Genomic DNA, 21,465 nt, shown 5'->3' on the forward strand with positions numbered 1-21,465 from the left:
AGAGAAATGGAGACCTCTCCAGTAAGTCTGTCTTATTGGAGAAGATAGACATTAAGCCAATACTGTGAACTTTTGAACTTCTAGGTAGCAGTTTTCTTAAACTTTCAGGACCTTGCCCTGTCCTTTCTCCTCTGCATGGTTAGATTCCTTTCCTCAGTGCCCTCTGGTCACATCAGCCCCACCTTGCCCACTCGGACCTCTGTCATAATACTTAACACACTGTTTTTTTTGTTTGTTTTTTTAGGGCTGCACCAATGGCATATGGAGGTTCCCAGGCTAGGGGTCCAATCGGAGCTGTAGCCACCGGCCTACACCACAGCCACAGCAATGCCAGATCCGAGCTGCGTCTGCGAACTACACCACAGCTCATGGCAACGCCAGATCCCTAACCCGCTGAGCAAGACCAGGGATCAAACCTGCGTCCTCATGGATGCTAGTCACATTTAGGACTCCACTGAACCATGACAGGAACTCCTTAACACACTCTTGAAATTACAGATTTAGTTTTCCTATCTTTCTCACAAGCCCTGATTCCAGGTACCTGATAGATACATGTTAATAGTAAATGTTGGAGTTCGTGTTGTGGCAGGGGAAACAAATCTGACCAGTATCCATAAGGGCGCAGGTTCCATCCCTGGCCTCGCTCAGTGGGTTGAGGATCCGGCATTACCGTGGGCTGTGGTGTAGGTTGCAGAGAGGCTTGAATCTGGCGTTGCTGTGGCTGTGGCGTAGGTCAGCAACTACAGCTCCGATTTGACCCCTAGCCTGGGAACCTCCATATGCCATGGGGTGCAGCCCTAAAAGAAAAAAGACAAAAAAAATTTTTTTAATAGTAAATGTTGGTTAAATGCATAGATAAAATGATGGTTTGGGTGATAAATGGAAGAATTTTCTGCAGGATACCCAGAGATCCTGTAGTGAGTAATTTTCCTTACTGGGGCTCAGTATGCAAGTGTCAGTAAAAAAGAGTCCAGGTTGTAGCCAGAGCACCAGGAGATCGTCCTTTGCTTGTGGACAGTAGAGGTTTGGTCTCTGGCTTGCCACTTTCCATCAGGCCTGTGAAGCAGTTTTCCTGATTGCCTCTAACCTGGGAACCACCATGTCTGATGTTTGCACACCACACTAGACGCTGTTGATGATAAGGCTCCCATGGTCATGCCGTGACATCCTTCTCTTTGGGACCCCTTTGTGGTGGGGGGCGGGGGCGGCAGCCTGGAGACCTGTGACCCACAATTGCTATCTAGCTTGTTTGAACCTACATCTAGGTTCATTGTTTGGGGTTTCCTCCACATCTTGGTTGTTTTTGTTTTTGTTTTTAATGTATATAGTGAAACTTACTCTTTGTGGCATATAGTTCTTTGAGTTTGGACAGATGCATAGTCTTGTGTATTTACCACCATGGTCATGATGCAGAATAAATCAATTACTCCAGATCCTCTTGTGCTGCCCTTTTGTGGTCAGCCACTTGCTTCACTCAAGCCATGGCAGCCACAGATTTGTTTTCTGTCCCTATAGTTTTGCCTTTTCAGAAAGTCACATAAAAGGAATCATACATATGTAGCTTTGGGGACTGGCTTCTTTCACATAGACATGTAATATTCATCCATGCTGTGTGAATCACTGGTTTGCTCCTTTTCATAGCTGAATAGTACTCCATTGTATGGACATGCCACAGTTTGTTGAGCTCTTCACCAGATGAAGGACATTTGGCTTGTTTTTAATTTTTGGTCATTATGAATAAAGCCTCTTAACTCTTGCATGCAGGGTTTTGCATGAATATATGTTTTTATTCCTCTTGGCTGAAAACCTAGAAGTGGGATTGCTAGGTCACTTAGTATGTGTTTATAAGGAACTGCCAGACTGTTTTCCAAAAAGCTGCACCATTTTACATCCCCAGCAGCAGTGAATGCAAGTTCCAGTTGTCCTATACCCTTTCCAGCCCTTGGTATTGTCCATTTGTAAAAAGTTTGGCCATTGTAATAAATGTTCCCTCTAGTTTTTAATCCACATTTCCTTTACACACTTTCGCAGATGCTGACAGAATTTAAATACCATTACTTGATTTGATTTGACAAGGGTATCCTCCATACCTATGTGAGATTTGATTTCTTAAGATGGAATTTGTAGATACTCAGAGTTGAGAGAGCACTAGGAATATCAAGCTTTCCTAAAACCTTTGAGGAAAATGTTATAAATCATTCTGTAATTTTAGAATTTAAAAAGATTTCTTATTATTAAGGTTAAATCCTTTATATAAAAATTGCTGTTTCCTTGACCCACTTGTAGTGAACAAAAGCTACTAGTCTTGAAATTGACATTTCTTTGACCTGTGGCAAAGAGAACTCCCCCTTTCATGTGATAAAGTGTCCTGTCTGTCCTCACAAAACATACACACATATGTGTGTGTGTGTGTGTGTGTGTGTGTGTGTGTGTGTGTGTATATGTGTATATATATATATATTTTTTTTTTAATAGTTGCATCTGTACCATATGGAAGTCCCTGGGCTAGGCATCGAATGGGAGCTGCAGATGCTGGCCTGTGCCACAGCCACAGCCACACCAGATCCTACTGCATCTGTGCCCTACACTGCAGCTTGTGGCAGCACTGGATCTTTAACCCACCGAGGGAGGCCAGGGATTGAACCTGCATCCTCACGGACACTGTCTCTGGTTCTTAACCTGCTGAGCCACAATGGGAACTCTGTAAACATAATTAATTTTTTAAGTTCTTCATCTTATCGGTGCCCATGACGCTTTCTTCCTTCCTTCTTTTTAGGCCCCTAATCGTCAACTCATGACTTACTGGTTACAAGAGCTTCAGCAGAAGAGATGGGAATATTGCAACAGTCTCGACCTGGTAAAGTGGGACAGCAGGACCTCCCCGACTCCTGGGGATTTTTCTAAGGGTCTTGTGGCCAGAGATAACACAGGTAGGTCAGATGCGGGAGGGACCTGTGTCACTGCTGGTGTATCAACATTTGACATAGCCAGTCAGCTTAGCAGGGAAATACTGGTGATGATCCCTTTTGAATAGGCAGCATTGCACAGTCACTCGGGGCTTCTGCTTCCATGTACAAGATTGCATTTAAACCTAATGACAACCTCAGGAGTCAGGCACAACCTGTATGTACCAAGCCCCCTGAAGAGGTGGTAGGCTGAGGGCAGAGGGAGCAGGCTGCGGTGCTGAGGTCCAGTCTGACTGTGGGGCCAGCCTGCTCTCCACCCTCTGTGCAGGTGAAGCCCCCAGGCCCACAGTCCCTCCGGGGAGGAGTGGTAGAGTCCCAGGTGCTTGTGCAGGTGGGGAAGGTGCTCCAGGGCGCTCACCACGGCTCAGGGATGCCCACTGGGAGGGCCTTACCTCTCAGACTCAGTCAGATTCCCTCTAACCTGGAGCTGTGGCATTTCCACAACTCATGCTAATCCTGGCCAGTTGCAGTGTAGCCATGATGTGGTTTTATATTTGAATATCAAAAATTAAACCCCCTGTGACTGTCACTTGTGCTGAGCCCTGTCAGACAAAAAAAACAGGATGATAGTTATTCACAGACCATCCCCCACCCCGCCTTCTGCAGACTGCAGAGGTGGGGCTCTATTTGTGGAGAACCCTTTCTTCACACAAGAAGGAAAGCAAGCCCAGAAAAAGTAGCCCCTGAGGCTGGAAGTAAGGTGTGAAAGGGCCAGGCCATCACACCAGCATTTCTTAAGGATCAAAGGAGTTCATAGTGGAATTTAGCCAGTACAGGCCAGTTCTCACGCCTGTGAAGAGGTGTGGTCCCAACTTCCCAGCCCCTGGGGACCTTTGCCCAGAACACTGGCTGCACTTGAGCTCTTGGTAAATCGGTGGTAGCACTGGCACATGTGCAGCCGACTTGGTTTGCAAGCAAACACCTTTTTGGACTTTTAAAAAAATTTTTTCCCTCCACATCCCCTGTGTTTCCTGCCAACCTTGTTTTTTTACCAATCACCATATTTTTTATCACGTTACCCCCTCTGGTCAGACTGTGAGAAATTACTGTGGGTACTTCATTCCTGTTGATCTGTTGCGCTGTGAAAATTCTAGGGTCATTTTCATGAATGTCCTAAACACTAATGATACCAAGAGCTCAGGGGATGCCTCCATTTTTCAAGCCAGAACCCCCTCTATGTTTAGTTCACACTCCTGCTCATTGATGACTGAGTTTTTCAAAAATGCCGCTATTCTGGAACTTTTGATCCAGAGAAGTTCTATAAGTCAGTATCAGTCATTTGCAGTGTTGGCAACCTGCCAGGAAACTCCAGTATTCAAGGTGGTAGCTGGTGCCTTTGGCACAGACGATGCTCATTTTGTCTCATTTCCTTTGTTCTGAGGACCCCAAGTACTTCTCTCTAAGATACACTCAGGCATTAGACCAAAAGAGGGGCAGGGAGTGGCGACTAGCGCCGTGGTCTCTTTATAACATGTATCTTTCCATTTTTAAGCCAAAGTGCTGAAGCTGGGGAGCTGGAGAAAACACCTGCAGCCCACATTTGGCTTTGGGACTCTGGTATGGGGCTTGAGGGTCTGCACCCTGGGCATTTACTCATCCATTCAGCAAGTAAATGCCTTATAGGCTTGGATCCTCCCCTCGTGGAATTTCAAGTCTAGCAGAGTGTGACAAGTAAGGTAACATGACAGGGAAGGCACAGGGTCCCAAGAGCGTGCCCGGGTTGAGCACAACTTTAGGGTGGGTGGGGACTCCCTCTGAGACCTGAGGATGCCCAGGAGTCAGGGTGGGTAAGAGGAGCAGAGTGCCCTCCAGTAACCTAAAGAGGAGTGTATGGAAGGACCAAAACCCAGGGGCCGTGAGCTGAGCTGGGGAGGGCCTGAACCTCTGCACTTGGGACTCTGGACTTTTCTAAGACCTGTGGAATGCCTTTGAAGATTTTATGTACAGAAAGCGTTTGAACTTCTGCTGATTTTTAGATAGCTTCTAAGAACAAATAATGAAACTTGGCACCGTCAGGCAATCAGAAAATCGACAAAGAAGGAAGTCAAGAAGAAAAAGCTAGATTGTAGCCCTTTCGTTTTATCGTCATTTTAGATAAAAATTGGTTAAAGTAGGTTAAGCTTAGCCTAAACCATGTTGACTCTAGCTAGGATTGAAGACTTGTCTTTCTAACTCTGATTTGCATTAAAAAGTAAAAACGTTTCTTACTCTCCTCTCCTTGCTACCCAGTTTTTGGTAACATTTTCATCTGTCTAATGGGTGTCATCCATCGGTACCCTCCTAGCACCTAAAGTCAACGTGGGGAAACACAAGGGGAATAAACATCCCCATTGACAAGCAGCTGTGTCTTGGAAGGCAGCTTATCTGGTGGAAGAAGCCCTGTGGGCCTGGGTTTGAATCTTGGATCTGATATTTACTATCTGTCAGACTGAGTGAGTCATTTTCTCTCTAGTAAAGGGTAGCAACTGCAGCCTGTGGAAATGAAGTTTTATTGGAATAAAGCACCACTCATTTATTTGCATGTTGTCTGTGGCTGCCTTTGCACACCAGGGGTAGAGTTGAATAGTTGAGACAGAGACCATTTGGCTCACAAGTTTAAAGAATCTCTTACTATCTGTCCCTTTAAGGAAAACTCTGCTGATCCGTGCTGTAGTGTCTTGAGCATACCTCTCTTTTTGAGCCTCTGTTTCTTCATCTGTCACGTGGAGATTGTTCATTGAGTCTTTCACGCTAGGCATTCCTGCATCGAGGTGTGGTGCCAGATATAAAGATAAATAAATCACAGTCCATGTTCTCAAGGCGTTTGTGGTCTAGTGAGGGATCCAGACAGGCACAGAGGCCGGTGCAATGCCATCTGGTAAGCACAGGGCCAGAATGAGCACAGGAATCCGACCTGCACATCGGCGTTGAAGGGTAGGGTCTTGGCGGTATCAGAGCAGGCTTCCTGGACTAGGAGGTGGCCGAACTGGGGCCCGAAGATGAGGTCAGACCTGGCCGGGTGAGTCAGGAAGGAAAGGCCTGGAGACCCTAGAGACCCTAGAGACCAGGGTGTGACTCAAAGGTAGAGGGGCTGGGCAGGAGTGACACAGAGAAAGCAGAGAGATGATCAGGGACCAGACCTAAGATAAGCGCAGTGATAGGGTCAAATGTGCATTTGAGAAGATTAACCATAGCCGAGTGGGAGAGAATGGATTCCTTGGCAGGGAGACCGGTGGTCCAGCCTAGAAATCCTAGTGGCCTTGACTAGAGTTGCAGCAGGGAGGATGGAAAAAAATGGGAAGAGTTGGGAGATTTATGGTGGAAGAACTGGAGGATTAAAAGATGGGATTAGCTTTGAGGGAGAAGGAGGGCAGAGGGCACCATGCAGGCCCCTGGCCGGGCTTTTGGCTGGAGGGGATTGGAAGGAACACTAACAACAACCTTGTCCACCCCTGGTCCTGCGTCCCCCCAGTATGAGGATCAGACAGGAAACCGCATGTTCATTGTAAAGGTGTCTATGTCTCACATATATGTACACATGTGTTATCCTTTTTTTGTTGTTGTTGTTGTCTTTTTGCCTTTTCAAGGGCCACTCCTGCGGCATATGGAGGTTCCCAGGCTAGGGGTCCAATTGGAACTGTAGCCACTGGCCTATGCTAGAGCCACAGCAGTGTGGATCCGAGCCACATCTGTGGTCTACACCACAGCTCATGGCAATGCTGGATCCTTAACCCACTGAGCAAGGCCAGCTACCAAACCTGCAACCTCATGGTTCCTAGTTGGATTCGTTAACCACTGAGCCATGATGGCAACTCCATGTATTATCCTTTTGAATCTGTTAGGATTACCCTCAGCTACAGTTAACAGGGAACCTACTAGGGATTTACAAATAGAGGTCATCTCTTGACAGGCAGTTCATAGCTGGCTATGTTACTCGCCAGGGCCATGCAGGGACCCGTTCTGTAGCTCGACCTTAGAATATTAGTTTTCCTACTAATTTGAGCTGCCTTTAGGAGTGGCACCTATATATAAAAAAACAGAAAGCTTTCCCAGAAACTCTTGATTTATGCCTCATTGCTAGAACTGTGCCACAGAGCCATTTCTAGCTGGATTGGAGTTTGAGGAGGCGGGCGTTTTAGCTGAGCATGTGGCCACCATCAAAACCAGGGTCTGCAAGTACTGGACAGGCAGCCAGCACTGTCACGTAATTGCCTACCTTTCTAGAGTTTGTGTGACAGAGCAAGAGTCCGTTCATCTGTGTGATTGGAATTCGCAGCTTTGTATTAGTCAGTCAGGTCTTAGAAAGTGGAATGACTTTGTCACCTTTTTGTCTGATCCGTTTGCCTTCCTTCTGCAGCCTGGCCTCTGAAAGTATGCCTGGCCTCAAACAGCACTCTGCTATCTTCCTTGCTTGGAGAGATAAAGACCTAGTTTCAACACAAAGGAATGACTTGCACAGATAAAATCTAGAGAATGCAGACTGTTTCGCTGTTGGGAATGAGCAGCCAGAACCTACAGGAGGCCTGTGAGGAGCCAATAGCCTCATTACAAAATGTACGTCCAGCCCATTCTGCTTACCTCACATCCCATATCAGCTAATAAGCAAGCAAGCCAGGAAGGGCAAGACGTTGTTCTTTTAAGACTTCTGGAGAGTTCAGGAGTCCAGAAGCCCACATGCACACAGGAGGCTTCAGTGCCTAAGTGCATGTTTGAGTTTGGGGGCATTTCTCGCTTAAAATGGTAAGGTGAAGATGGTTTAAGGGATGACTGCACATTTCCTCCTCTGAAGCAGCCTGACCGTAACTGCTGTGCTCTGGCGGCTTGTGGGGGGGAGGGGAGGGGAAGTGGCCATGCCTTGCAGCCGCCTCCTGTCTGGTGCAAGCTCTAGAACTGGCAGGGGGGAACCAGGAGGATGGGACACCACCTGCTTTAGCACTGCTGTAGGAATTCCACGGAATCGTGTCATGTCACGGTTCCCTAGAGTCATCAAAGCAGCTGTGCTTTTATGTAATCCTGTTTGCAAAATGCTACAAAACGCCATGTGTTGTTTTAAAGCATAAGTCATGGTCACTGTCGGCGTCGTATCTGAGAGGCAGCCTGATCTAGTGGAGAAAGCTTCTGGAACCTCGGGCACACACTACTTCCCCCATCTGCAAACAAGATGCTCTGTGAGGTCCCTTCTAGATCGAAGGCGCTGTGGTTCCTAGTGTCAGGCTTTGAAAGGAGGGAGGTGGTGAGGGGGTTAGATCTGGCCGTATCTGGTGGAGCCTATGGGAGCCTCCTGGAGAAGAGCTGAGGAGACTGTCCATTGAAGGCTGGAGTGTGGTGCCCGTGGGGACAGGCTGGCCTGGCTCTGTGTGGCATCGGGTGCAGTGAATGCAGGGTAACGGGGCAACTGCACCGGATGCAGGGAAGCAGGGAGCAGGAAACCCCGGAGTCAGGGGTGCTCCCCCACTCCCAGTTCAGGGGGTCTCTCAGAGGCGAGGTCGCAGGAGCGGGGGAGTCAGGAGGGATGGGAGTGTGGCCCCTAAGAGAGCAATGGCAGGCTCCGGCTGCTGCCCGCAGTCGGCTGTTATTCATCCCTGCAGCCTTTCACTCGGGTCTAGTGAGCCCCTCTGTGCCTGCTGTTGGGCACATGGCTCTTAGAAGGTCAGACTAGGGTCCAGCTCTCCTCACAGGATTTATGGCCGTGGTGAGAAGAGAGCAGATGGACAGGTAGTCCCAGATATGTGGACTGTCCCCCAGGGGGGCTCTCACACCCAGTGGCTGGGCTGCTTCTTCCTTTTGGGCTTAGATGCACGTGGGGCCTCATTTGGAAGGTGACTACAGCCCCTGACCAACCCTCACAAGCTGGATTAATCTCATTTCCGTAAAGGGGGAACGAAGCTTTTTCAGGTTAATCCCTGCCTGTCCTCCAGCTGGGTCCCAGCGGGGACTTGCAGGTGCTCTTGCATGTTTTGTGACACACGTGTAATGGCCTTTCCTCAGTGCTCTTCCCTTCCCTCTGGGCTGCCGCCTCCGCCACCACATCATTGGTTTTATGGGAGGTCTCCTGTGGCAGGGGTCCTGGGCCTGACTGAGGCAGCGGTCCAGGAGTGGGGGTGGGGTGGGGGTGTTCACAGAGGTGCCAGATGTGCACAGGATCCTTCCCCGTGTGGATCCTGGCAGGAGACTCTGGGCCCCTGGTGTTAGAAAGTGTCCATTGAGAAGGACTCCTGGAGATCCGGGGATGGCCACTCTGGAATCAGAAGCCAGGAAATGTAAATTTTCGCACTCTAAAGCTCGCTCAGCAGTGTCATTTAGGCATTTGAGAAATTTTTAAAATAATGGAGACGGTCTCAACACCAAAACTCTTTAAGCACACAGATTTTTCTCTCCCCACTGAAGCTGCAAGATAAAGCATACATTCATAAATCCACTCCATCCGCTTAAGGACTTCAAGGAAATGCTGCCTTGTCCTAGTTTGTGTCCTCGTTAAGGCAGTTCCCTGAATGCTAATGATAGGACGTGAATTGAGGAGAAGCCAGCAGCTCCACTTTTAATTTAGGACATTTCACGTGGTCTTTTGAAAACAGAAAACCAGACAAAACAATAATAGCTAAAACTGGGAAATGGCTTCTTTTTCACATCAAATAATGACTTTGAGAAACAGTCTGTTGTGCCAACATCCTCCCTGGCCTCCAGTCCCCTTTTTGCACCCCACCCCCAGGGCCCGAGTTCCTCAGGAAGCGTTTCCAGTGTGGGCCTAGGGCTGCCACAAGGCCTGAGCAGCTTGGTAACAGGCGCTGGGCCCTGCGAGAGCACTTGACAGCCTCACCCACAGAGGGGCCGCTGCTCTCCTTGCTGGCAGCCCACACAGGAAGGAGGGGCCGGACTCGGCTTGCAGTGCTTTGTGTTTATTTCCTGGCTCAGCGTAGAGTTGTAAGGCTTTGCCTGTGAGGGTATTGCACCTGCCCTTTGACAGTTGTCACTGCGGGGGCAGGTGATTGCCTTCTAGCCCTGACTGTAGGCCTTCCTGTCCTGACAAATGAAGTCAGTAGAGGAGACGAGACCTGATTAGTGGTGTTCGAGCTTATTTTTTATGTGTTTATTAGAACTCTTTAGCCAAGTGAAAGCTCAAGTGGAACTCTGGTGTATAGAGGAAAGAGGAACCAAAGAGTGAGGCTGAGGGTAGACCCTTTCCTTCTCTCCCTCTGAAAATCCCTGAGGTTTCTCCTAAACCCTAAATAAGCCTCAGAAGATCAGGGACTCGATGCTTTCAGAGGTGACTTGGAGCTTACATTTACTCATTTGATGTCTCTCTCCTAGATGTGTTTCTCTTTAGAGCAAGAACTCTGTCTCATTGTTGCTGCCTAGGTACCTAGTGCTTCGTACATGGTGGTAATTTGAACCAAGAATCAGGAATCAGGAGTTCCCTTTGTGTCTCAGCAGTAACGAATCTGACTAGGATCCATGAGGATGCAGGGTTGATCCCTGGCCTCCATCAGTGGGTTAAGGATCCAGCATTGTCGTGAGCTGTGGTGTTGGTCACAAACTCGCCTCGGATCTGGCATTGCTGGGGCTGTGGCATAGGCCAGCGGCTGTAGCTCCGATTGGATCCCTAGCCCGGGAACCTCCGTATGCCCTAAAAAGACAAAAAAAAAAAAAAAAAAAAAGGGAAGCATCAATGGTGATTTGTAATTACAGGCCTTCTGGACCTAATCTTGTAATCCATTGCCATCCCTGTAATTCTTCTGACACTCAGCACACCCTCTTGCTTTTCCTACTCAGAATCCTACTATGAGCCAGGTATTGACTCTCCTGGCCAGGCCCCAGATCCTCTGGTGGATACACAGCCATAGCTTTGTGTCGCCCCCAGTGCTTCTTTCCCCAGTGTGTTCCTGGAGCCCTTCCCACACTGACTGTGGTCAAGTTAGTGAGCTTCCAACAATGTGTGAGCCTGTCATAAGGTGTTCTCATTCGGAACATCAGTTTTCCAGGGCCCCTGAGTCCAGGATTCCACTGACTTTCACAGTGACCTGGCCTAAGTGGCTCAGGTTATGTGCTCATCTGATTAGAAAGCAATTTTTTTCTTGAATATCAGTGTTCAGCATTCCACTTTGATTCTGTTTCTCCTAAAAGAGTGATGGTTGATGTTGCCAGTGTAGGAATGCTTAATTAAAGGGAGGTATATGGATCAAATGGATAATTGTGAAACAATATTAAATTCTGTTTACAAACATGTATATTCTCAGAGAGATTATATCATGTGGAAGAGTACAAAGTACTATTGCATACATCTTAACCAAATGTTAGAAAAGTAAGTTTGTATTATGGGAAATTTTAAGCATACGCAAAGAGAGAATAATATAATATTATCCGCATGTTTATTAGGTGGTATCAACAACTAGTATTTTATGACCCATATTGTTTCATTGATATAGCTACCCATTTAATTTTGTTGTTTGGAAGCAAATACATGTTATTTGAGACAGTTATTATTTGTTAAATAACAATATTATTTTGAAGCAAATCTTGGGCATCGTATCATTGCAACAAATATTTCAGACATTTACATTTTAAAAATATATTCTGAAATTTGATCATGCTCTAGCATCAATACATTTGCCTGTGAATTTACTAAACTGCCATCCTTTGTATGCAAATTTTTTTTATCTGTCACTCTTTGTAATTAGTAAGTATGTATATATTTTATTCCCCTCACTTTCTTATACAAAAGAGCATTAGCGTAATCTGGTCTGCACTTTGCTTTTTTTTACCTAATAATTTATTCTAGGAATTATTCCTTGTCTGTGAGTGGGCCATAATCTCAGCTTCATGCTGGGTTTACTGATTAACAAGACAGCAGAGAAGAGCCCTAGCTTCTTTCCCTGGGCTGATGCTATTAACATTTGATGGTTTGAGGCATATACAACTTTCCTTTGAGAAACATGGACCCACTTTAGATGAAAATGGTTGCAGAACACCGTAGCCACCTGTAGACTGTATTTTTATGTAGTATGCATTAAAAATATACTGTAAGAAACTGGGTCACCATGCTGTACAGTAGAAAAAATATGTATATAAATAAATGAAAAAAAAGAGAAAAAAGAAAAAGAAATAAAAATATACTATAAGAGTTCCCGTTGTGGCTCAGGGGTAATGAACCCTACTGGTATCCATGAGGACATGGATTTGATCCCTGGCCACGCTCAGTGGGTTAAGGATCCTGCGTTGTCATGAGCTGTGGTGTAGGTCCCAGATGCGGCTCGGATCCCAAGTTGCTGTGGCTATGGCTGTGGTGTAGGCCGGCAGCTGTAGCTCTGATTCAACCCCTAGCTTTTGAAACTTCCATATGCCGCAGGCATGGCCCTAAAAAGATTAAAAAAAAAAAAAAAACCTATAATATATATTATGTAGATTTTTATATATCAAGGTAGTATGTTATGTAGGATATCAAATTCCCTGTGTAAGCTTTGAGTAACTGACACTTGTTTGTTTGTTTTTTCAGATTTAATTAACTCACACGCAAATGCTTCTGCGGAAAAAGCCAGAAATGTCCTAGCTGTGGAAACTGCCCCTGGAGAGCTGGTGGGAGAGCAAGCTGCAAATCAGCCCGCCCCAGGACATCCAAATTCCATCAACTTCTCTTTGAAACAATGGGGCACTGAGCTCAAGTGAGTCTTTGGAAAGCGACACGTGAAACTGAAAATGGATTATTTCTGATAATATAGTTATAGTTTTAAATGTGAAATTATAAAACCACCTGACATTTGTGAAGGTATTCATCATTCGCAAGATACTTTTGTATACTTCGTTGTTTTTTTAGCTTGTACAGAACACCTATTGTGTGCCTGATACTGTGAAACACGTTCACATTCATGGTTTAATTTAATTGTTTGACTCTGTGAGGTAGGTCATACCGTTGATATTTTATAGAGATAGCCATCATTGCAGTCAATTTTAGAACATTTTCATTACCCCAAAAAGAAACCCCAGAACCTATTAGCAGTCCCTTCCCTTTTCCTCTAAACTCCTCCCAATCTGGCCCTCGGTAACGACTAATCTACTTTCTATCTCAATGGATTTGCCTGTTCTGGATATTTCACATAAATGACATCATACAGAATGTGGTCCTTTGTGTCTTGCTTCTTCCACTTTGCATAATGTTTTGAGGGTTCATGTATGTGGTGGCATGTATTATAGTTCATTTCTTTTTATTGCGGAATAATATTCTGTTATGTGGATATACCATATTTTGTGTATCTATTCTTCAGTTGATGGACATTAGGGTTCTTTCCACTTTTTGGCTGCTATGAATAAAGCTGCTGTACACATCCATGTGCAGGTTTTACATGGATATAATTTTTCAACTTCTGTGGGTAAATACCAAGGAGTACGATTGCTGGATCATATGTAATAATATGTTTAGTTTTGTAAGGAACTGCCAAAATGTCTTGCAAAGTGGCTGTACAGCCCTGCCTTCATTTCTACCAGCAATGAATTAGAGTTCCTGTTGCTCCACATCCTTGCCAGCATTCCGTGTTGTCAGTGTTCCAGATTTTGGCCATCTTAATAGGTGTAACATAAATGATGCTGTATTTTTAATTTTAAATTCCATTTGTTCACTGTTGGTATACAGGAAACCAAATGAATTTTGTGGAGTAATCTTGTATTCTGCAGTCTTGTTATAATCACATATTAGTTCCAAGAGATTTTTGATCATTTCTTTATTATCTGCATAGACGGTTTATATCTTCCTTCCCAACATTTTAATTCTTTTCCTTGCCTTTTTGCATTAGCAAGGACTTCCAATACAGAGTTGAAAAGGAGTGGTAAGAGATGACATCTTTGCCTTGTACTTAATCCTAGTGGGAACACTTTGAGTTTCTTACCATTAAGTCTGATATTAGCCATAGGTTTTTTGTAGATAGTCTTTATCAGGTTGAGAAAGTTTCCTCTGTTTCTAGTTTACTGAGAGTTTGTATCATGAATGGGTGTTGGGTTTTGTCAGATACATTTTCTTCACCTCTTGGTTTGATCATGGAATTTCCCTCTTCTCGTCTGTCGCTGTGATGGATCACATTAACTGATTTTCAAATGTTGGATGAGTCTTCCATACCTCAGATAAATCCCACTTTGTTGTGGAGTGTAGTTCGTCTTATACATTGTTGAATTTGGTTTGCTAATGTTTTGTTGAGGATTTTTGCACCTATGTTCATAAGAGACATTGGTCTATAGTTTTGTTTTTGTTTTTTTCTTATAATGTCTTTGGTTTTGGCATTCAGGGAATGCTGGCCTCACAGAATGAGTTAGGAAGTATTCTCTCTGCTTTTATCCTCTGAAAGAGATTGTAGATAATTAATACAGCTTCTTCCTTAAATGTTTGGGAGAATTCATCAGTGAATGCATCTGGGCCTATGTTTTCTGTTTTGGAAGGTTATTATTGATTCCGTTTTAAACATAGATGTAGGCCTGTTGTTCTTGTGTGAGTTTTGGCAGATTGTATCTTTCAAGGACCATTTCCTATGTAGGTTATCAAGTTTATGGGCATTAAGCTTTTCATTGTATTTCTTGCTTATCCTGTTAGTTTCCATGAAATCTATAATCATTTTCCCTTTTTAATGATATTAGTAATTAGTATCCTCTCTTTTTTCCATCATTAGTCTGGCTAGAGGCTTATCTAATTGATTGATCTTTTCCAAGAAACAGCTTTGGTTTCATTTTGTTGGTATTGATTTCCTATTTTAAATTTTATTGATTTCCACTTGAATGCTTAGTATTTCTTTTCTTCTGTTTACTTTGGATTTAATTTTCTCTTCTTTTTCATTTCCTAAGCTAGAAACTTAGAATGATTTTAGATCTTTTTCCTTTTCTAATATATGCATTCGATGCTCTAAATTTCGCTCTAAGCACTTGACTCATGTGTTAGTTGGAAATGTGTTGTTTAATCTCTGCGTACTTGGGGGTTTTCCAGTTACTTTTATGTTACGGATTTCTGGTTTAATCCCATTGTCTGAAAACAGACATTGTATGATTTCTAGTCTTAAGACTTGTTAAGGTGTGGTTTATGGCCCAGAATGTGGTCTGTCTTGAGGCATGTCCCACGTGAGGAAAATGTATATTCTCCTCTTGTTGGATGGAGTAATTTATAGACGTCATTTACATCATGTTGATTGATGATGCTGTTGAGTTCAGCTATGTCCTTATTGATTTTTTGCCTGCTGGATTCGTCTCTTTCAGGCAGAGAGTGTTGAAGTCTCCATCTGTGATAGTGGATTCATCTATTCATCCTTTCATTTCTGTCAGTTTTTGCCTCACATAGTTTAATCTCTGTTGTTAGGTGTGTACACATTGAGTGGTTATGTTTTAGGAGTTCCCTGATGGCTTAGCAGTTAAGGATTTGGCATTGTCACTGCTGTGGCTCAGGTTCAGTCCCTGGCTCAGGAACTTCTGCATGCCATGGGCGCAGCCAAAAAGAATTGTCTTCTTAGAGAATCGACCCCTTTATCCCTTACTTTGAAGTCCATTCTGTCTGAATCTAATCTAGCTCTCCTGCTTTCTTTTGATGTTTTTCTCCATTTACTTTTAATCTATTTGTGTCTTTATTTTAAAGTGGGTTTCTTGTAGACAACATATAGTTGCAGGCTGATTTTTGATCTATTCTGACAGTTTCTGTCTTTTAATTGGTACATTTATTTTAAGTTCCCAGGCTGGGGATTGAACCTGCACACAGCAGCAACCCAAGCCACTGCAGCAACAATGCCAGATCCTTAACCTGCTACACCACAAGAGAACTCCTTAATTGGTGCATTTATACCATCCATATTGAAAGTGATTATTGATATAGTTGGATTAATATATACTATATTCATTACTGTTTTCTATCTGTTGTCCTTGTTCTTTGTTTCTGTTTTTGTCTCTCACTCTCTTACTGCCTTTCGTGGTTTTGTGTGTGTGTGTGTGTGTGTGTGTTTTGTCCTTTGTCTTTTTAGGGCCATACCCGAGGCATATGGAGGTTCCCAGGCTAGGGGTCTAGTTGGAGCTGTAGCTTTCGGCCTACGCCAGAGCCACAGCAACTCAGGATCTGAGCCGCGTCTGTGACCTGCACCACAGCTCACGGCAACGCCGGATCCTCAACTCACTGAGCGAGACCAGGGATCGAGCCTGCAACCTCATGGTTCCTAGTCGGATTCATTTCCACTGTGCCATGACGGGAACTCCCTTTTGTGGTTTTAATTGAGCATTTTATATGTTTCTGTTTTCTCTGCTTTCTTGGTATATCAGTTGTACTTTTTTTTTTTTACTTTTTTTAGTGGTTGCTCTGGAGTTTCCAATATACATTTACAACTAATCCAAGTCTACTTTGAAATAACACTATTCCACTTCTCAGGTTGTGTGAGTGCCTTATAACAACAAAATAGTCCTAATTTCCCCCTCCTGGCCCTTGAATCATTGCTGTCATTCATTTCACTACATACAAAGTATACATAGCACATGTATACAGAAGCATACATAATATTGCACAATATGAGCTCATGCATCTATAAAGCATACATCAGCATAACATATATAACATGTATACATAGGTATACGTTGTTGGTATTATTGTTTGAATAAACCATTATCTGTGAGATCAATTGAAATAAGAAAATGAACATTTTTATTTTACTTTCATTTATTCCTTCTTAGTACTCTTTCTTTCTTTATGTTGGATCTGAGTTTCTGACCTGCATTATTGTTCTTCCCTTTAAAGAACCTAATGTTTCTTGCTTGGTAGGTCTACTAGCAACAGATTCCCTCAGTTTTTTTTGTTTGTTTGTTTGTTTGTGTGTTTCGTTTTTTGTTTTTGGTCTGAGAAAGTCCTTTTTTTTTTAATTCTCCTTCACTTCTTTCTTTCTCTCTCTATATCTCTTTGGCCGCACCTGCTGCATATGGAACAAGTTCCCAGATTGGGGATTGAACCCATGCCGTAGCAGCAATCCAGGCCACTGCAGTGACTACACTGGATTCTTAACCTGCTGTGCCACAAGGGAACTCCCTTTCCTTCAATATGGAAAGATAATTTCAGAATTCCAGGTTGGTGGGATTTTTTTTTTCCTATCAACACTTTAAATATTTCAGTCTATTTTCATTTCCATGGTTTCTGAGGAGAGGCGGGATATAATTCTTATCTTTATTCCTCTACAGGTAAGGCAGGTTTTTTCCTCTGATTTCTTTAAGAATATTTTATCTTTAATTTTTCTGTAGTTTGAAAATGGTATGCCAGGGTACGGGTCTTTGGCGTTTATCTAAACTACTTGTGTTCTCTGAGCTTCCTGGAGCTGTGGTTTGGTGTCTGATGTTAATTTGTGGGAATAATCCATCTTTATCCTTTCAAATACTTCTTCATTTCCTCTCTCTTCTAATATTCCCATTAAATGCTTATGTTATACCTTTTGTGGTTATCTCATAGTCTTCAGCTATTCTGTCCTTTTTCCCTTCCTGCCCCGCTTCCACCCCACCCCAGTCTTTGATCTCGTAGTCTTTTAGTTTTGGAGGATTTTATTGAGATGTCCTTATGTTCAGAGATTCTTTCCTCAGCTGTGTCCAGTCTACTAATAAGCCCGCTGAAGGCATTCTTCATTTCTGTTGCAGTGTTTTCTGTCTCTAGTGTCTTTCCTAGGACTTCACTGTCCGTGCTGTCTACCTTGTCCTTCAGAGCCCTGAGCATATTAATCATAATAGTTTTAAATCCCCAGTCTGATAATTCCGACATCGCTGCCATGTCTGGTTCTGATGATTGTTTGACTCTTCAAGCTTTGGGGTTTTTTTGCCTTTTGGTATACCTTGTCAGTTTTTTCTTGGTAGCTGGACATGATGTTTTAAGTAAAAGGAGCTGCTGCCAATAGGCTTTTAGTAACATGGTGATGAGCTTGAGGGGAGGGGAAGAGTTGTATCCTTGTGTGATGAGGGCTCAGTCTTCCAGTGAGCCTGTATCTCTGGAGTTTGAAATTCAGAAGTAGTTCTCAGTATTTGTCTTTTTTATGTATTTGGACTTTTTTTTTTTTTTTTGTCTTTTGTCCTTTTTTGGGCCACACCCGCGGCATATGGAGGTTCCCAGGCTAGAGGTCTAATTGGAGTTGCAGCCGCCACCCTACCACAGCCACAGCAACGCCATACCTGAGCCGCACCTGCCACCTACACCACAGCTCACAGCTACACCAGATCCGTAACCCACTGAACGAGGCCAGGGATCCAACCTGCAACCTTGTGGTTCCTAGTCAGATTTGTTTCTGCTGTGCCATGGTGGGAACTCCATTTCTCAGTATTTTTATTCGCCCTTATGTGGGACAGGATGGCTAGAATGGGCTAGAGTTCCCCCAGCTCAGTTAGCTCTGAGGATACCCAGCTTGGGCTCTGGTTTATAGTTTTCTCTGTTGAGAACAGAGTGCTTGTTAGTATTTAAAAATGATTTCTGGAATTCTCTTGTGGCACAGCGGGTTAAAGATCTGGCATTGTCACTGCAGCAGCTTGGGTTGCTGCTGTGGCACAAGTTCAATCCCTGGCCCGGGAACTTGCACATGCCGTGGGTGCAGCCCTCCAAAAATTCCTTCTCCCCTCTCTCTGCCAGAAACCAGAGGGGGATTTTCTCTGGTATTGTCTATGGGAACCTGGTCATGTCACAGTACTGGAGGTATATCTCACAATACTGTGGGGGCTCCCCTAGGATGGGGCCCCCTGGAGTTTTTAACTGCAGCCTTGTCTATACTGAGCCTCCAGCAATTCATCAGTTATGGTAGGTTTTCCTACCATGGCACTGGTTCCGCAGATGAGTCTTTGCTCCAGGAAGCCACAGCTCCCGGTATTGGCCTGTCTCTCCCACATTTGGGGTAGCAGTTTGCCCTGTGTCCTCCCCTCTCTTACGGGTCCAAGAAGTGGCTTGTTCCTTAGACCGCTGTTTCCCATGTTCCCCTGAGCCACTGTGTTCCAGCCATTCCATACCTTGCTCTTCACCCAGGACCTTCACTCATAGTGTGTCCTTCTGCCCAGTTGGGCCCATCTCATCTGAGTCAGTCCCATTCATGGGCCAGCACCCAGGGAAGGGAGGAGGGAAGCAGCCAGAGGGGCTCTCTTCCTGGGTGCCTGCAACTAGAGCAGCACTACTTTGAGAGATTTCAACCTGTTAGGGTTCTGTGCTCCTAAAAATGTTAGAAAGCCGCCATGAGGCTGTTCCTTTATTTTACAGGTTAAAAAGCTCAGGCTTAAGAGGGATAAGGAGACCTGCTCAAGACATAGCAGGTGTGTGGCAGATCTGAAAGGCATGGTCGGTGCCTTGATTGGAGCCCAGTGATCCTTCCACCTTGCATCATAACATATTTGGGAAATGATTGATTTGTCAGATTTTCATGCCTAACTAGGCTCATCTGCTCCCAAAGTTAGATAATGGAACGAGGGGAGACAGACCCGTAACACAGAGGGCTTTCTGATTATGGTGCATATCCTACCTAGGAAAGTAAGTGTGTGTTACCCTGCTTCTAACAACTGATGGTTCATGTTCAGGGTTAAATGGTACTAGAAGTTATCTTCTTTTTTAAAAGTTTTATTGGAGTATAGTTGTCTTACAATGTTGTATTAGTTTCAGATGTACAGCAAGGTGAATCAGTTATACATGTATACTACATACCTATATATGTATGTATATCTATATATATATATCTCTATTTGTTTTCCGTATATGTTATTACAAACTGTTGAGTAAATTTCCCTGTGCTGTATAGTAGGTTCTTGTATATTGTCTGTTTTATACAGTAGTGTGTATATGTTATTCTTATCCTTATAATTCTTCCCTCCCCCGAAAGGTTTCCCCCGTGGTAACCATAAGATTGGTTTTGAAATCTGAGTTTGTTTTGGTTTTATAAATAAGTTCTTTTGTATCATTTTTTATTAGGTTCCACATATAAGTGATATCATATGATATCTGTCTTTATCTGATTTACTTCACTCAGTATGATAATCTCTAGGTCCCTCCATGTTGCTGCAAATGGCATTATTTCCTTCTTTTTATGGCTGAAAAATGTTCCATTGTGTATATGTACCACATCTTTTTTGTCTACTGTGGCTGGACATTTAAATTGCTTCCATGTCTTGGGCTGTTGTAAATAGTGCTCGAATGAACATAGGGATGCATGTGTCTTTTTGAATTATGTTTCTCTCCAGATATAGTCCAGGAGTGGAATTGCAGGGTCATATGGTAGTAATATATTTAGTTTTTTAAGGAACCTCCATAGCAGTTGCACCAATGTACATTTCCACCAACCACGTAGGAGGGTTCCCTTTTCTCCATACCCTCTCCAGCATTTAGTGTTTGCAGACTTTTTGGAGTTATCTTCTATCAGATGTGCCTTCCCAGTGATTAAGAGCCAGGCTCTGTTCCCAGCTTTAGGACTTAATAGCTGGACAACAGGCAAATTACTCAACTTTCATCAGTAAAATGGGGGTAATGATCACGCATACTCCAGGAGAGTGACATGGCGATGATGGTTTTATGAGTATAAGCTACTTTGAGCAGCACTTGACCCTCAGTGAGCACTAGACGAGGGCTAGTTGCTGCATCATTGAGGGAGACACAGCTCACGGCAGAGCCGTTCTCCACCAGGGTCCAGCAACCCTGATGCTTATTGATTGGCATAGTGATCTTAGGTGTTTATGGTTCTTGTTTTCTTTTTTCTCTTTTTAACGTACGGAGTGCTTAATGAGGGTTTAAATAAAATGCTTTAGGTGCATAGAGAGATTTTAATGACCATGGAAATAGTAAAGCAGTATTTCTGTATTATAAATTCATGGCTCAAAAATTATGTGTATTTTATATGAATTTAAAATGGCGTTTAAATTAGAGTGTAGTCAAGGCTTAAGGAATAATCGAATGCTTGTCTGCTATGCTTTTTTTCTGTTTATCAATACAGGTGAAACTCTCTTAGCCAGCTTCCACCAACTCCCCTGTCTAACAGGCATTTTTTTTTATAATGATTTTTATTTTTTTCTTTACAGCTGGTTTACAGTGTTCTGTCAATTTTCTACTGCAGAGCAAGGTGACCCGGTCACACATACATGTATACATTCTTTTTTCTCATACTGTCATGTTCCATCACAAGTGACCAGACATAGTTCCCAGTGCTACACAGCAGGATCCCATTGCTTATCCACTCCAAAGGTAATTAACTGGCATTTTAAGTTCCCTCTGTAGAGCCTTGGTCCACGACGACTGCATGAGACTAATGGGCTGCTGCAGGCCATCCTGCCCTCTCCCCCCAGCGAGCTGCAGACTTACCAAGAGTTGGCTCAGTCTGCTCCCAACTAGTTAACGCCTGTTGTACTTATTTTTGCAATTGTATTATTCAATGAAATACTTAGTAAACCCATAACATATTAAAAGAAATTGTTTTTTTTTTCTGTGGAAAAGTAAGTTGAACGCTTGGGGGAAATTTGATGAAGGTGAGTCACTAAAAAATTACCAGGATGTGGGTGACACAGTTGTGAAAGATAGGAAAAAAATTGTTCA

The 21,465-nt window shown here is 43.8% G+C and overlaps 1 protein-coding gene across 3 annotated transcripts in view; it reads left to right on the forward strand.

Annotated features, from left to right (window-relative positions):
• Positions 1 to 21,465, forward strand: part of TBC1D2B (TBC1 domain family member 2B) — a 94,031-nt gene that overhangs the window by 22,559 nt on the left and 50,007 nt on the right. For all 3 annotated transcript variants that reach the window (XR_007137035.1, XR_007137036.1, XM_047796076.1), the window contains exons 2-3: positions 2,777 to 2,930; positions 12,436 to 12,601. Coding sequence is in view for 1 of the 3 variants with exons in the window: in XM_047796076.1 (XP_047652032.1) it covers positions 2,777 to 2,930; positions 12,436 to 12,601 (320 nt within the window). In the remaining 2 variants the exon portion in view is untranslated. The remainder of the gene's footprint in view (positions 1 to 2,776; positions 2,931 to 12,435; positions 12,602 to 21,465) is intronic.

Source organism: Phacochoerus africanus, chromosome 9 (assembly GCF_016906955.1).
Source record: "Phacochoerus africanus isolate WHEZ1 chromosome 9, ROS_Pafr_v1, whole genome shotgun sequence".
In the NCBI taxonomy this organism is placed as follows: domain Eukaryota; kingdom Metazoa; phylum Chordata; class Mammalia; order Artiodactyla; family Suidae; genus Phacochoerus; species Phacochoerus africanus.